Source organism: Battus philenor, unplaced genomic scaffold (assembly GCF_028537555.1).
Source record: "Battus philenor isolate CCGP_79_NKW_IND1 unplaced genomic scaffold, ilBatPhil1.0.hap1 SCAF_3, whole genome shotgun sequence".
Lineage (NCBI taxonomy): Eukaryota > Metazoa > Arthropoda > Insecta > Lepidoptera > Papilionidae > Battus > Battus philenor.
Genome location: NW_027181693.1, coordinates 11,338,068 through 11,354,764, shown reverse-complemented (window position 1 = coordinate 11,354,764; position 16,697 = coordinate 11,338,068). Strand labels below are relative to the sequence as shown.

The 16,697-nt window shown below is 31.8% G+C and overlaps 1 protein-coding gene across 1 annotated transcript; it reads right to left on the bottom strand.

The window, feature by feature from the left end:
- Positions 1-470: 470 nt before the first annotated feature.
- Positions 471-12,838, bottom strand: LOC137927006 (uncharacterized). The gene is made up of 3 exons (XM_068770775.1): positions 12,752-12,838; positions 2,034-2,234; positions 471-1,231 (listed from the first exon to the last, which is right to left on the bottom strand). Exons 1-3 carry the CDS (start codon positions 12,773-12,775, stop codon positions 638-640), a joined length of 819 nt encoding a protein of 272 aa, XP_068626876.1. The 5' UTR covers positions 12,776-12,838; the 3' UTR covers positions 471-637.
- Between the last annotated feature and the right edge of the window lie 3,859 nt (positions 12,839-16,697).

Genomic DNA, 16,697 nt, shown 5'->3' with positions numbered 1-16,697 from the left:
TTTTTTCTGGTCCTAAAGATAAGGCGTAGCACAGACCACCGTCATCAAGGTAGGCAGACGACCTTGATAAGATCGTCGAAAGACGCTGGATGCAGACTTCTTTCAACCGGTCTGGAAACCTCAAACCGGCTAGTTTAGGACAGGCTTGACAAGTGGCTATTTTGAGGACATCGAATGACTGGATAGATGTTGCCTCCAACCAGACCTATTGAAAATCTTTGGCGGCGGCCCATGTCCAGCCGTGAACGTCTTATGACTGAAATTATGACAGAATAAAATTTTGAAAAAAGGAATATAAAATTATAGCCCAAACATGAAAGTCCCTAAAATTTTTATGATTTATTTGTTACAGTAGTTTCTTGCTATTTCAAATGCTATTAATCAGACATTCTTTTGATTAGCTTTCGGTTAAAATTAAGTAAAATATAAAAATCAAGGAACTTTATTATCAATATTCTTATAAACTATGATGTACATAAATGTTAACGTGAAAATGAATAAAACAAAATCGACCTTTACCGCATTACATTGAAAAACCATTGAAGTAGTATAAAATACAAATTAAAAGATAAATTCTTGAGATTTGATGAAAAGCGATGACTAATTAATTTCTTCTTGTTCTAAGCTTTTCTTAGTTTTACTCTGAAGCATCAGACTTTAGACCTCCCTGAGGTAAAGGAGGTGGAGGAACGTTCGCAATTTCCGGGTCCTTGGGCGAGTAATTCAAAACGTTAAGATCGCTTGGTTCCGGAGGCGGGGTAGTTGATGACTGGTTGCTTACATCAGGAGCTGGAGTCGCTTCTGCTTTGTTACTCGGGGCAGCTTCGTATTGTCCAATGACATTTGTTAAAGGTTGGTACAATGCAGGCAATCCCGCAAATGGATGAAAACCAAATGGGTCGAAAGGATCGTAGAATCTTAGTGATGGGTATGTGTAAGGAAAATGTCCAAAATTAGGAAAAGTGTTATATGTACGGGTAATTGGTATAACTTGTGGTGGTAGCCCGAACTCATTAAGTGGTATTGGAGACTCCGTACTCGGTGGCGAGTCGGGAGTTTTCGGGGCTTCGCTTGAATTCTCGGGTTGCGCAGTGGCTGAAGCAGGGGTTGACGCGGATTCTTCTGTACTGACTGGAACCTCAGCCGCTGGTGCTTCAGAAGATGCTTCAGGTGGTGGCTTTGGCGTTACGTTTGACTGTTTAGGTAAAATAGCTACCGAAGGGATAAAACCCTGAAAATAAGTAAGAAGTTAGTTACGCTACAAATAATGTAATGAGTTTAATAGTCTTTTGCCTCTAGGTCAATATTGACTAACGTCTACAGACTAAGTCGTCCAATTTTTAAGTTAGAAATTATCATCAAATTTTCTCATAAGCGCTTTTGATTACATTATATTGTTTTTATCATTTTCTGGCACCAAATCAGTGCGATTAAAGACATTATAGATATTTTTTTTATTGTTGTAAGAAGTACTTTCCGAGAAAAGTGAAAATGTATAGTGAGTAATAATTGGAAGATATATTAAAGGTAGATATATATAAAGGTATACCCTAAAATGAGAGAGAGGACTATGCTTGGAATTCTTCTATAAGGTTGAATCAGATTAGCGAGCATTAAAGTTCTAGAAAGCGATCTACGAGATCAAATGAGAAGATCCGTGGACTAATAAATGTAACCAACATAGCACAGTTGATTGACAAGTTGTTCTTGCCAAATAGCATGTAAAACCGAGAACAGCCGACGCTTTAAGGTTCTGGAGTGGGAATCACGGACCGGCAAACGCAGTGTAAGACGTCCACAAGATAGGTAGACAACCTTCGTAAAGTCATCGGAAAACGCTGAGTGAAGGTCGGTTCTAACCTGTTCTACTGGAAATTTAATGGCTTATGTCCAGCTGTAGACGTTGTTCAGATGTTATGATGTTGATACCCTTAAAACTACAGTGGTATTAGCATTTTTCCAAAACCGAACTTGTTCGAACTATTGTTGTTTAGTTTTATCTGTATTGTGGTGATTATAAACATTAGACTTACATTGCCTAGTGGTATCTCGCCTCCAAAAAAGTAAGGTGTCTGGAGCGGAAATGTAAATGCTGTGTCATGTAGAACTGGTTGGTATACCGGATAGGCCTTGCTTGGTTCCAGGTTCTGGTTCGATGTTATAAGAGCATTGTATACTTTAGGTATCCGGCCAGGAGTCGGGTTAGCTGACGCAGACAGGGCTATCCCCAGAAACTGAAAATAAAAACATTTTTTTTAATAAATACATAGTCATCAGACATGAATTCTAGTCTTGATTATAAAGGAGCTTATTCTACTAATATTCACATGCTTTAAAGGCTCCAGCGACAAGTTTGTAAACAAAAACTTTATTATTATTATAATTATTGTTATTATAATAACACATACAGTTTCAGATGTGTCACTGGAGAAATAAAAATTTATATTAGAAATGTATTTTTGAAAAAAGTATATTATTCTGTCCAAGTCAAACACTCTACTGATGTTAAAGTGTGGAATTAAATGCTGGTTCTCAATCAGGAATCTAATTATTGTCATGGACTTGTTGCAAAACTATTGGAAAAGAGGATGATGAGCTGTTGAGTTCCTTGTCGGCTCTTCTCAGCACAACTGTTTTCGAGGCAGTGGTAGCTTCCTGTTGGACTGACAATGCCGACATTTAATGTTGCTTGACGATTCGAAAGTACTTCTAACAGTATATTTGAATAAAAAGTAATTAGATTTGATTTTTGATATATATCCAACAACTAACAATGATTTTATTAAATTACTCCTTTAAAGTTATTTGCTATGTCAGTTCTTATGCAAATGGAATAAAAATTGTTTAAATTCTTAGGTAAATAAGGTTTTACAAAAAATAAAAAATAAATCTCAAGTCACAATTGAAGAAAACTATAAAGTTTATAGCTTAAATATTAATTGATAGACACTTAATGTTGACAATGACTTTTCATTGAAATGATAATTTGACTGTCTGTTCGGAAATACCATATTTTTCTTTCCTTAGTAACGAATACAACATGACTCACAAATTTTCTCGACTCATTTTAAACTGTTATTACTGCTATGAACCAGTTTCAAGTATTGCATTAAGTATCGACTATAACCAGAGTAATTACTATTTACCTTGAGCATACATTTATGTAAAGTGACACACACGAGACATTACTCTTGGGTTTTTTAATTTAAATTAAATCATGACTTAATACTGGACAAAATTTGGCTAAGAAACATGTTTCAATTATTAATAATTAGAATAATAGACGTGTATATTTTTGATTCCCTCCAATTATGATTACGAAAAATTGTTATTCAAAATAACAGAATTACAATTCGGGATGTGTTACAAGATTTTAATCTCAGTGGTTTTCATTCCTTAAAAGGGTTATAACTGGAATTCATGACAAAATATTTATTTGCATACGTCTAACAGATTGGTTAAGATTGTTTAAAGCATTTTCAAAACAAGATATTCATAAATAACAAATGATAGAAATAAATATTGACATAAATGATTCAATCTCCAAATGCGTTTCAAATAACTAATAAGTTTAATGGGCACCGTCTGAGTCAGAAAACTGACAAAAATTTCTTGATAAATTTTGGTTTAGTTATAGTGTCAATATATTTAAATATCAATTAAATTTTTCATTTTCAATTGACGTATCTTTGCATTGGAAAAAATGTAAAAGTTAATCCTAAATTTTTAAAAAGGTTCTTATGTAAAAATATCCTGTACGTATTGCATTTGCAGATAAATAAATAGCAAGGGAAGTCGTTGAGTTTGAGGAATCCTGAAATACCATGTTCACACGGCCAAATGGACGTCACCTGTTAACGTATTAAAGATAAAGAACAAAAGATAAAAAATTTTATAGGAAATTTTAATAGAACTCTTATTGATCGTGAAATATATTAATCCATTTTTTTTACTCTACTCTTTGCGTGGTGTTATAGTTGATAATGAATATTATAAAAACATCAATATAAAATTACGATCACAACATATATTATTAATTTAAGCACCTAAAAATAAAAATATCAATATTGTGTTTCAAAAAAGATTACAATAAATACTGTTTTCGAAATAATTTTTATTACATTTATCGAAGTCCGAATTGAGTTCCCGTCTAAGACTAGCCTGCGTCTGCTTGTTTACTAAAAAAATATAATACTTATACAGGTTTATTTGTTATAGGTGTTACAGGTTTTGTATTGGTATAAGCCTTAAAGGGTTGAATATTCGGCTCAATTGTTGTCAATTAATGTAAGGCACATGCTTCCTAAAATCAACGATTTCTGAAATAATGAAAATAATAAATAACGTAATGATAATATAGTACGAAAAAGTAATTTTAAAATTCGAAGTATTATACATTATACTTAATTATTGTTAACTCTCTTTTTCTGCAAACTTTGTACTGCCAGAAGTCATCGGCCCAACGCATTACAATAGTAAAAATAAATTAATGTAAAATATTTCAAAATGATCACTTTATATAGCTGATTGGAAAAAGGTGTAAAAGCATTAAAGCGCTTAGCAGACAAAAGCGCTATACATTTACATCTTAAAGCCTTACAAATCACCCGTCATATACGTTAATGCTAAAATACAGACAACACTCAAAATATTAACCTTGATAAATTAGTAATAGTGGACGTGAAAGGTTGCATTAAGCTATACTGTTTTTAATTAGGGTATGGAAAATATCGTTGACATTTCAACAAAATAACATCCTGTAAATACGGAAGTTTACTTAATTGGAAAGTAAATATCAATATTAAATGTGATTGGTAATTCATTTCTGGGTACCCTATTCTTTGGCCTGCTTTAATAAAGATTAATAAAATTCACGTCTTTCCTTTTTCCCTTGTTTTTTTTTCGATAAGTTTCTTCGCTATTTAATTACTAATTATGTTTTATAGCATAAGCGTAAACAAATGCTATTTGCACATTGATATACAGTTTAAGCGGGCTTAAAAAACTTAGTGCTTAGTCCCTTAGAACTCTTTACAGTAACTACACTTGCCGTCTTTGCCAGGCCGTTTGCTTATTTGTGTGGCAGTTTTGGGAAACCGTCAAGCTTTTAGGTTGCTTACATAATGGTAGGTACTACCACCCAGAAAACAATTCCTTTGGGGACATTTAAACGTCCTACCGGAAAGTTCTAACACCGAGATGCGTTCTTCACCATCCGAACGACGTGACGACAAAATGTCGATTGTCAACAGAACGTATAGTGGAGACAACTCCTATAATTCAACGTTTCTTCCACCACCTTCTCTTCTAGCAGTAGAGCTTTGCAAAGTATTGGTGATGTTTACCAGCCAATAGCAATCGACTAAGTCAAGGTTCAGCCTTCACGGGCATATTTATGTCTGAATGCTAAACCCGTATTGAGTGACAGCCAAAGCAGAGATTTCCTAGAGACTCCTTAAAGATAGGTCGGCGGCCTATTATTCGTAATATTATACGATATGTAACGCCCCGTACCGAGATTCCCGAAAAGCACTTTAGCTGTTTTATAAATAAAGTTTTGGAAATCTGTAAATATCAATAAGGCTACAGTGTAGATCTAGACCTAAGAACCAACGGCAATTCTAAAGCTGACATCACCAAAAGGGCCCCAAAGCTTCCATAGGTTACAATAAATTTACTTAATACAATACAAAGATAATTAAATAATGAAGAAGTGTATTAATTATTACATTAAATTTTTGCAACGTAATATAAGTTCCTATGAATAAAAGGAGGTTGAATTTTAATGTTTTTTTTTTAATATAATTTATAATGCTATTCACTTACAAAATACACTTTCGTTATATGCTATATTAAATGGTTTTATTATTCGTAATATTTACAAAATAGTTTTGATTTTATATGAATCGAAATCATATATCGAAAATATATATCGAAACTGGAAGTTTCATAATAGTGGAAGCTATTTCTATATGAGCGGTACTAGTCTAGAAACACAACCTTGAGATTTATAACTGTCATACATAGTTCCTTTACAATGTTATTATGCTGTAAATATTATAAATTTGACATTAAATACATATTTAAAAAAATACATGTGTCTGAAAAAAATGTTCAGGCTTTTATATTAAATATTATATTCATTTAAATATGGATTTAATTTACAAGTGGTTACCATATATATAAATAACAATAGTGGCCAGTTCCACTAGATGCCCCTGAGATTAAACTAAAAGAATTCAAATTCTCACACATTTATTTGATAAAGCACTTCGAAAAGACCGAGCCGGGTCATTGCCAAACTGTTGTAATAGTTTGACTAATCGTAATAAATTATTCCACTTTGGGCTTTAATCCATAGTTTATGAACAAACAAAGAGATTATAAGCGGACAAATTTCACAAATACAATAGCTACAAATTTGCAGACAATTTTCATGTCAGAATTGTGGTTCTTATGAAATGTAATAAATGAAGGAGTAAAGTTAGGTTATTTTAAGTCGATTACTGCAGTGCTGTAGTGTACATCACGCGTCGATTTATTCTTCGTTAAAAATTATGTCTAAAGGTGTCAAACAATGTCCTTAGTTTCTTAAGAAAAGATGAGTTGGATTGGTGACCAATACTAACTGACGTTTCCAAACGTTTGTCTGAAACAGAATCTGTCTTTTTATATTCAAGTATTTGTATCGTATATAGATTCTCTAGGATTCGAAAGTGGGCAGAAATCTCTGTACCTCCACATTTTGATCTCCAAATTGGAATATCTATGATGGAAAATATGTAGAATGCGGATTATTCTAATACATTTATTCTAATACATCATTGCTGTTAATTTCATAATTTTGTCTGTTTTTGTCGCAATTTTCTCTAGCATTTAATCTTTTTATCTTTTATGTTTGTCCGAAATTTCAAGTGCCTTGACATTTACATTGGAACACCTATCTATTTTTATTACAATTACTTGAACATAGCGACTAATACATAAATAATACTTTTATAATTATTCAAATTATGATTTCTGTGTGTTTATATAGTAATAATAACTTAACAGTTCCATAATTTACACATTTACATTTTAATCATTCCTTACCTGTCATACTGTATAAACAACATTTAACTACCTATTTCATATTTAAATAACATCAGATACTAGCTTCTATATGTCTCTATACATAAAATTTTAATATATACGACATTTATATTTTATGTTAAGTAAGTAAATACAAAGAGTTTAATAAAAATGTTTTATCTATCATTTGTAAAAAAAATTAAAACCTTATATCCTTTATTTCCTTATCAGTATAATAATGAAAAAGTTCGTATATGCACTTTTAACGATAGCGCCAAAACATTGAAAAACAAAAAAAAATATTGTAACGAACAAAATATACAAATTTGAATAAAGAACGAAACATATTTCGTTATGTCCGTACTCAAGTCGGTGTATCCTTATTGGGTTCCTTAAATTTATTGCATTAATGCAGTTTAAAACGAACTCATTAAAGCAATCAAACTGCTCACATGCCAGCGTAGTAAGAGGTGACTTGTGTTCAGTACTAGGACATAGAAAGGCTGGAATTATATATTTATGTCGGTGTGAAGGTTAACCAAACTGTAACGTGTGCCTTGCCTTTAAAAATTTGCTATTGCTTATAATAGAGAACTTAACCTAATTTCGGAACCATTTGTGCAGAAAAAATATGACGCCAAGTAAATTACATAAATTTTAAAAGGTTTCTGTGAAGCAAAGGTAATACTTTTTCGAAAGCTATGTACCTCATTTTTATTCAGTTAAAATGATAATCACCCCTTAGCTGGCTACCAAAAAACGAACCAATGTTTAACTCAGTTTAAAACCCTGTTTTAGCCAGAAATATTGTTCGAAGGAAAAATATTTTTTTTTCTTTTACGTAAAACGTATAAAACTGTAATATGTGTTAAATTATACATTTATATGAGGTTCATTAAAAAATAATCTTTTTTCAGTGGGGTGAGATTAGTTCAATATTATGACTTCTTTCAAGAACTTACAATTATAATTGACATCATAGCATACTCTTTAAAATAGAAATATAAACCAACGGATTGAGATCAGGACTAGATGACGGCCAGTCTTCAGTTCCAATGAAGTCTAAAATGTTCGTTTCAAACTCACGCTTAAGTGGACCGAGCTTTATGGTCATGTTATGTCTCATTGAAAATGTGATTCTTGGTTATGGAACATGATATAGTTAAGGTTCAACTACTTTCTCCAGAATGGTATCTTGACAGGTAAGACCATACTAACAATGTATCTAAAGTCCTATATTATTCATGGTGTAGTTTACTGAAAAGGGAACAATTTACTAGGAAGAAAAATGGCCTGATTATTTACCGTCACAAACAGAGGAAATTTCATATTACCTATTAATAGCTCGTCAAGCAAACATTCGACTAATACTAAGTGGACGCAATTGCAGAAATTGAGTCTGACTCATCAACTTGGTGTAACGGATTGTCTCATTATAATTTATCTACTTATATATCACAAAAACAAAGTACAACACTATTTCACCGTCACTGTTGTAGTAAAAATTTTTTTTAGGGTATGGGTTATTAACTAACCAATTCAGAGACAATGATATGATGTTTTAAGAATTCTTAACCTTTTTTTATTTTTCATGTTTGCATGTTTTCATACCCAACGTTGTGATCAGATTTTATTCCATAACTCAGATCAACACTACAGTACTTAATCCTTTAGTCTGACCAGTGTTTACTTTGTAATATAAAGTAGATATATGCATCTGCTATAGGTTTGACGTAATCATATCTTTGCTGGTTACATTATCCTCATAATAAAAGCATCTAACGTAAAGGTAAACCTTAAATAAGAGAGATTATAAACAAAGCACGTTTTTTCCTTTCGATGCGTGGTATCCCGTACTCATGGTAACTCAATTCGTACTTTTATAGTTATTATTAACACGTGTACGCAAACAATATTGAAATATTTTTTTTTATCTTTTAAAAGTTTTTGTTTACAATAATTTCCCGCTGGAGCCATTAGTGTGTGTTAATCGCTGTATTAAGTAAATCCGTTCTTCCACAACTTACTCATTCCTTTTTTATTTCTAGGTAAAAGTATATTAATAATAATAATAATAATGTAATTTTGACAGTTTACATTTTAACTCTTAAATCTTAGCTTATGTAACATGATGACTAAGTAAAATATTTGTGTGCGTTATTTTTAAGTTTGGTGGGATAGTTGTTTTATTTTGTAATGGCGAATGTGTGTGATTAAAATATATAATATGCATATGTATGTATGTGTATGTAATACAAATAGTGACAAAGTAGTTAATGATGTTTTTTTAAAAAAAATAATATCGAATAGATAGTCGTGGTTTGTAATCGCTGTTGTTTTCTCTTTCTAACGTAAATCTTGCCAATGCTTGGTTACGCCAAGTCGCAGACAAGGAAATACATAAAAAATAAGTACTAATTTTCTCTAGCATATACGCTAAAGTTTGCTTCCAAAACTGTTAATGGCAAATCTACCACAATTCGATTTTTGACGATTTTTTTTAATCTGCTAATTAAGATTTTTAAACGAAATATCATTAAAAAAATAAACTATTAAAGCAAAATTGATATCGAGATCAAAAGATAATAGAACTAGATATTTTTTAAATAAAATTGAACCGTTATTTATAACTGTAAGTTTTGAGTAGAATGTATTCCATGTATAAATGATAATATAATTATGAAAATATTTATCGAGTATCTAATTATACAAAAAATAAATGATTACAAAATAATTGCACAATTTAAAGACAAAGAATAGGGCAATTTCATTTATTTGTGGTGAGATTACTAATAAGAAGCCCTGATTCATTTTCGAGACGGAAATGTCTTACACAATGGCGCGTCAGTTGCCCAACCTTGGCCACGCCTTCGATCAAGGTCTAAGAAATGGAACGTATAATAAACTGGTACCCGTTAAGGTCAAAATCACCGCAGACCACATCCTAATTAAAACAGATCTCTAAAGTTCTGTTTAAAGACTGCTATGCGGAATGAAAGGTAAAAGCGTTGTTAAAAAGTGTTATTTAAATATATGTTTTCTGATATCATTTGACAACATGAATTATATTTGCTAATGATGTATCCAAAAAATATACATTTTTTAAGTCCTTGAAGATACGATTTATAATATTTAATATATATATGTTAAATATTTGTATATTATTAAATTTATTATATGTATAATTCATTAGTAAATAATATTTTTCATATGATTTATTAAAAGTTTTACAGACAGCCAAGTAATTGTAATTAAAAATAGCGTGAATAATAATGAAACACATTTAACCTAAATTTTAAACTGCGCTATTTTACATTTAATATTTTTCTAACAGAGCTTTTGTGAAAGTATAAAGTACATTTTCCTGATAATATATATTATGTTATACACAATATTGTCAAAAATATATACGTATATCTATAATGTTTAAATATAAATATGTATATATGTAGATACATATGTAACCCATTAAGGTATTGTCATATAAATTCGTGTTTTTTTCCTTTGCCATAAGTATATTCGAAACAATATTTTGATATCAGTTTTTATTTTAAATAACCAATGAAATGTGTAAATTTTACTTTTAAAATTTAAAAGTAAAGATTTTTACATTAGAGGTAGCTCTAACATGCGAATAGTTTTGTAATGATAACCGCGAATTTCTGATATGAATTGTCATTTATTTTAGGCTTTCGAAGTTGACATCGGACATATTAACGTGGTTTATCTCCCTCTTATATTTACTTTGGATACAGGACAGAAATAAAAGAACGATCGATGGTACAGATAACATTTGCAACGAACTGCGCATTGTGCATTCCCAGTGAGGCGGCGGTCGACGACCCTACATGGCAAGCAAATAATTGAAGTCTAATGATATTGCTTTAACCATTGCCAACATATCTTCGTCCATAAAGTAAAGCTTTTGCAAGCTCGATGCTCAATAAAGTTTAATGGCGCGAATAGGCACCGATTTTAGTTACGCTTTGTTGAACGTAACATTGATTGCTTACATGCGAAAGTTAATTATTGACCGTGAAGAATTTTGTGTTTGTATTTATAGTTACAATCCGAAAAATAGTTTATCGATGAAAGATAAAAGGCAGAATGAACGTTTTCGTTAGTCTTATAACACTTGAAAACATTAATTAATTGATATTTATTTTGCTTTCAATTCGATTTGTAAAAATTAGCTCAGCTTTTCCCTCAAATTATTGACGTATTCTGTTATGCATAGATATATGATAATTACATTCAAATTACCAGAATAGTGTCATTATTAAAATTCTGTTTTGCCAATTAACAACATTTTTGTATTTTTCAAGAGCAAACTAATAAACTTCATTCTGAATTTATTTAAGATGTTTATATTAATATTATCAGTTAATAAAGTTATATACATTTCAAAATAAATAAGAATGAATTAAATACCTTTTTGCTTTACGTTTTATATTAAATTGTGCCATTAATCCAAAAACGTTGTTAAGAAATTATCCTTTTTTATGTTTTTTCTATACAATGAGTGCCGTAAAGCAAAACACAACATCGGGAACAAAAAATAAAAATAAATCGTTTTATAATCCGCTAAAAATTATTTTACATTCATCAGTTATTTTTAAATATTGTATTGTACTGGATAGTGAATAAACGTCTTATTAAAAATTAAAAGATGACGTCGATTAAAAGGTGTTAAACTTTATTTCAAATTCATTGGTCTAATGACCTTATGGATGGATTAAATTCCGGGAATGGTGACATACAGCGTGTTTTAGCGACATTGAAAACTGATACAACACGAAAGCGCTTTTAAAGCGACTCCATAATTCCAACATCTATTGTTCTCACAGAACATAAACTCGCATAGGCCTTTGTTTGTCAAAGTACATACATATATAGAACGTCGTAATTAACCTGCACACAGTCTCTATTCCATGTTTGCTAACGCTAATCTCATTTAGAGAAATCTCACAACCATAAAAGAATTTGAATTTTCTAAAAATTTTTTCTGCGTCAGTTGAATCATTTTACCTACGCCGAAATCATTTTTATAAGTAAGAACATAATTTTGTTTTATTTCATCCTATCTAAATAAACCGTAACAAAAGAAGTAAAAGCAATTCATTATCAGTATAGTGTCCATTTTGTTTATGCATTTATTGAACACGTTATCATGAAAATAATTTATAATAGTCATGTGAAACACATTTCAATACATCAAGTTACTTTACAAAGATGAACAACAATGGTCAATGACTTTTTATACTTGATCGCCTCGCAGGCTAACGTTTATTTATAATATTATTTCATCAAACGTACAAAAGAAACGCTGTCAACAACCACGTAATTTAAATAAGGTTTACGTATTACATAACACGAATGCTATAACATGGATAATTAATTCTTCACCTCGATTACTAGAGAAACTATTATATCAGAATCAGTTAAAACGAAGTAGGTTTTTAAAAGAGAAATGCTTTGAAAATACAAATAGCCGCTTTTATGTCAATTCATAGTCATTAATTTTAGGAAATAGGTAATCTGACAGCGAAAGTGAGTAATAAATCAACATTGTAAAACATTAAATAGAAACAGGTTTGTTAGCGTAAAGAAAATGAAACTTAATGTAGATATGAACAAAGACATGAAGCTGTGTTAGTCAATGGATGCGATTGTCACTTACGAGCAGACAGTGCAGTTTGGCCATGTTGCGTGCGCGCCGGCGAGTGTAGGCGAAGTGCTCTGAAGCTTGAGTCGCAGCTCTCTGGCACCGGAGCGACCCACGAACTGACCGTGACTGGATGCGGCCACTCTAATACATCCACTGATCTGCTCGACCGATACAGTGGAAAATAAAATGCCCTGTTGCATTAATCTTTCGTAAATAAAAAAGTATAAGAGATATGTTTTTTACACTAACCTTTCAATACTTTCGTTGTAATGACGTAGATTCTTTACGTATTATTATTCAGTTAACCAATTAAAAGTTTATTTGTTCCTGTTTAATATAAAACATTATCGTACGAAGGGAAAAAAGCGTAGTTATTATTAAAATGTATTTGTGTTACGTTATATAATTTTGCAATTTTTTGCAAGTTTTTGTTAGTGATCCCTGCGACTTCGGCGGTGACTTAGTAATACCCTATTTATGTTTACAGTAGGAAATGATTTTTTTAATAGTTTTAAGTTTCATTAATTCATTCATTTCAAAATTTATTTTCTTTTAAAATAATCAGAATTTTTATTAATATATTTTTGAACGCAGCGGGTTAAGAAATTAAAATAGCATTAAGCAGGTTACATAATGTCTTAAGATTCTGGAACAGACCAGCATGCGCAGCAGGCTGTCCACCTGGGAGATGAACGGTGGCCTTGTTAAGGTCATACGGAAGAAGCTGTGTGCAGGTCGCTTCAAAACCTATCCTATTGGAAATGAATGAGGAAGATCTTTCTACAACAGTGGTCATCTACGGCTAAAAGTAATGATCAAGGGCTGGACAGTCAGGTTATGCCCACTTATCAGTGGATTAGTTGAATAATAAATAAAAATATTAAATACTATAGATACCAGTACTTTATTTCTCAAATAAAAAATGCAATACAATAATGTTCATATACTTTGAAAACTCTTTTTACTTACTTTTCATTTATTATTTACTCTTGTCCCGAGTTTGCTATAAACTCAATTTTTTGCATTTTGTATATAATAATAGTGATTTAAAATTGAGTATAGGAAAAATATTTTCCAAATAAAAAAACCATAAATTTTGCTTATATGCTTCTAGTCGGATTTATTTCACTGGCATTGTCCTTGAGCGCAAATGCAAGCACACTGTGCTTTGCCCTAGTTAAGTGATAAGCCCCTTAGACTTTTAGACAGTTAACGCAGGTGGGAGCAGTTACTGTCACACCAATGGCGACCTCTTAGAAAAAAATGTTATATACTCGTGTGGTATAAACCGCGTAGTTTTATGTACATAAAGAACACGAAAATAAGCTCGGCTAATACCGGCCTTTCCTTGAAAGCTTATTTATTAATTCATTCATTTATTCATAACAAGATTACCAGAAAAGGTACAATTGAAAATAATGGAATAAGATTGGGCTGATGGATCTCTTGTAATGGCGTTAAGATACACAAGGGCTTAAAACGTGCTCTGGTCTGTGAAAATAGCCGATTTTATTTATTGTGGTGTCCTTCACAATATTCTTCATGCAGTGATAGAGTAAACTATAATAGGATCTTTTTAATTAAATTCTAATAGTTTGTTTCGGTTATTAATAAAAATAAACGTTAATAATAAGTTTGGTAAAGCGAAACGTTAAGGAATATATAATTAAAAACACACAAATAAACAAATTACAAATGAGTATAGGAGCAAAAAGCGATATTTCATGGGGATGTTAAAGACGGGAGACATCTGTAACTAGATGGTCTATTCAGAAGCTTGCGCAACTAGCGCGAAGATTATATTTATTGCCAAGCCATAGGTGATACGAAAAGGATAATGACACACTGCCTTGCATCTAAACGCGACACACTCAAACTCAATGCACCAAAGAGATTTTTTTATTGTTATTTTATAACATAAAAAACCTACACCAGACTATCCGTTTTGCATATTATAACGTAAGCTCACAATTAATATCAGTAGTATTAAAAAAAATAATTGTAGAGCAAACAAATGGACATATTGAATACCGCAACCTTATTCGCAACATGCTATAAAAATGAGGACGCGTTTAATTCAATTACTTATGCGGGTACTTGATCTTACCAAAACCAGTATTGAAATCTGATGAGCGAACGCCATATTGATTCTGACGGTCCGCACTCGTCTTTGATATTACATTAATTTGTTTGTTAATACTAACCGAGTCTCATCAACATCAGTTTTCATCATTTGTTCCAGCCATAGGATGCCCACTGCTTATACACAATAACTTCCCCTTAGATTTCCAATAGCTCCGATTGGAAGTTTCTTGCATACAGCGTCTTCTGATAACCTTTACAATGTCATCTGTTCACCTTGTCCACGTCCTACACTACGTTTGCCGGTCCTTGCACTCCGACTCTAGTATTTTGTTATTTGGATCTTCATTGATATCAATCTTTGATCATATACTAATATTTATGTATTTTTTTATACTGTAGCTGCCACTTTAGAACCTACATATGTTATGGCCTAATTAATAACCCACGAGTATCGACTGACGACACACTTCAAATAAAGAAAGAATAATCGAAAGACGATGAACTTACAGTAACGCCTAAAGTGCAACTGGACACGGGTTAATAAACGTCACCACAACGAGTCACTTATATACCGCGTGACTAAAATATCCCTTCATGATAATATTTCCGTAGGTGTATATAGCTATGTAAATTGGTACAAGCATTCTGACTGATTGATTGATTTGATTGATCGATCCGTTTGATTTCAGTACGATAGTTAAATGGAATCAAGCGTTACCTTGTAGAAGTAAATCCTAAGTAAGAAAAGGACCAATATTTAGCCACTTCCGCACATGCAGTGGTAGTCCTGCAACAAATGCACCGCCCGCCAACCCGCTGATAAGTGCGTATGCGGCCAACAATGCGAATCACACAACCGCCACCGCCAAATTACTCGACACGTGTTTCACCTCTCCACGGGGCATCTTCAGGAGTTATGTTACACCGATTAGTGCCAAACACAGATTCAGTACGATAGAGAACGTCTCTTTACTCCTAAAGCTCTCTACTCTTAAAATACCATTTCTAACGATAACTTAAAAGACTTTGTTTTAAATCTAGCGTCTTCTTTAGCAGGGCAGAGAGCGTGAACCGACAGTAAATTTGCATGTGGATCTATATCAACCTTCGCGCTTCACCTCGCTCCGTGACTTGCGGATGCGTTTCACTTCTGCCGTGATGCGGAGCCAGGTTTGTTTGAACCGGCCACGATTACGTTTACTCAGGATTACAATTCATCGTTTGCTTTGCTACAACTATCAGGAACCTTACCTAACTGGTATCTAATTTTAAAAATGAAATATAGGTAGTATTTTAATTGTTATTTTTTTATTCTAGTTTAATTAGTTTTATCAATCGTTAAAAATACTTAATTACTTATTTTTAAAATATTAATATTATTATAGTTATATCAATGTTACTGGTAATGATATTTACTTTTAGTATTTCAGTTATAATGTATTTAATATTTTGTCCTAGGATAAGAGTACAAGTAGGGTGCAGTACATGTGTCGTTTGAGAAAGGAATACCGTTTACTCATAAACAACCGACTTGCCTGTCTTTCCACTTAATTTCGTAAAAACATCGATATGTTAAAACTTATTTTTTTAAATAAGTATGTAAGAAACTAACTACTACTATGTATCGTAGGGAAAAGCAATACAAGTGTAAAAAGTATAATATAAAATGTTATTAAATTGTCTTATGACGTTCAAATACATCAACTTGTTACAGCAGCTTAGTTTTCTGAGTTGGTTTTTGTTAGCGCGCGGTATTATTACTTTACTGCGGCAATATCACACTTCGTTTTCATAAAAAATAATAATAATGAACAAAGTCGGTTATTTGGGGCGGTCAAAACTTTTTTTAAAAAAAATTCGGTATTCTGTTCAT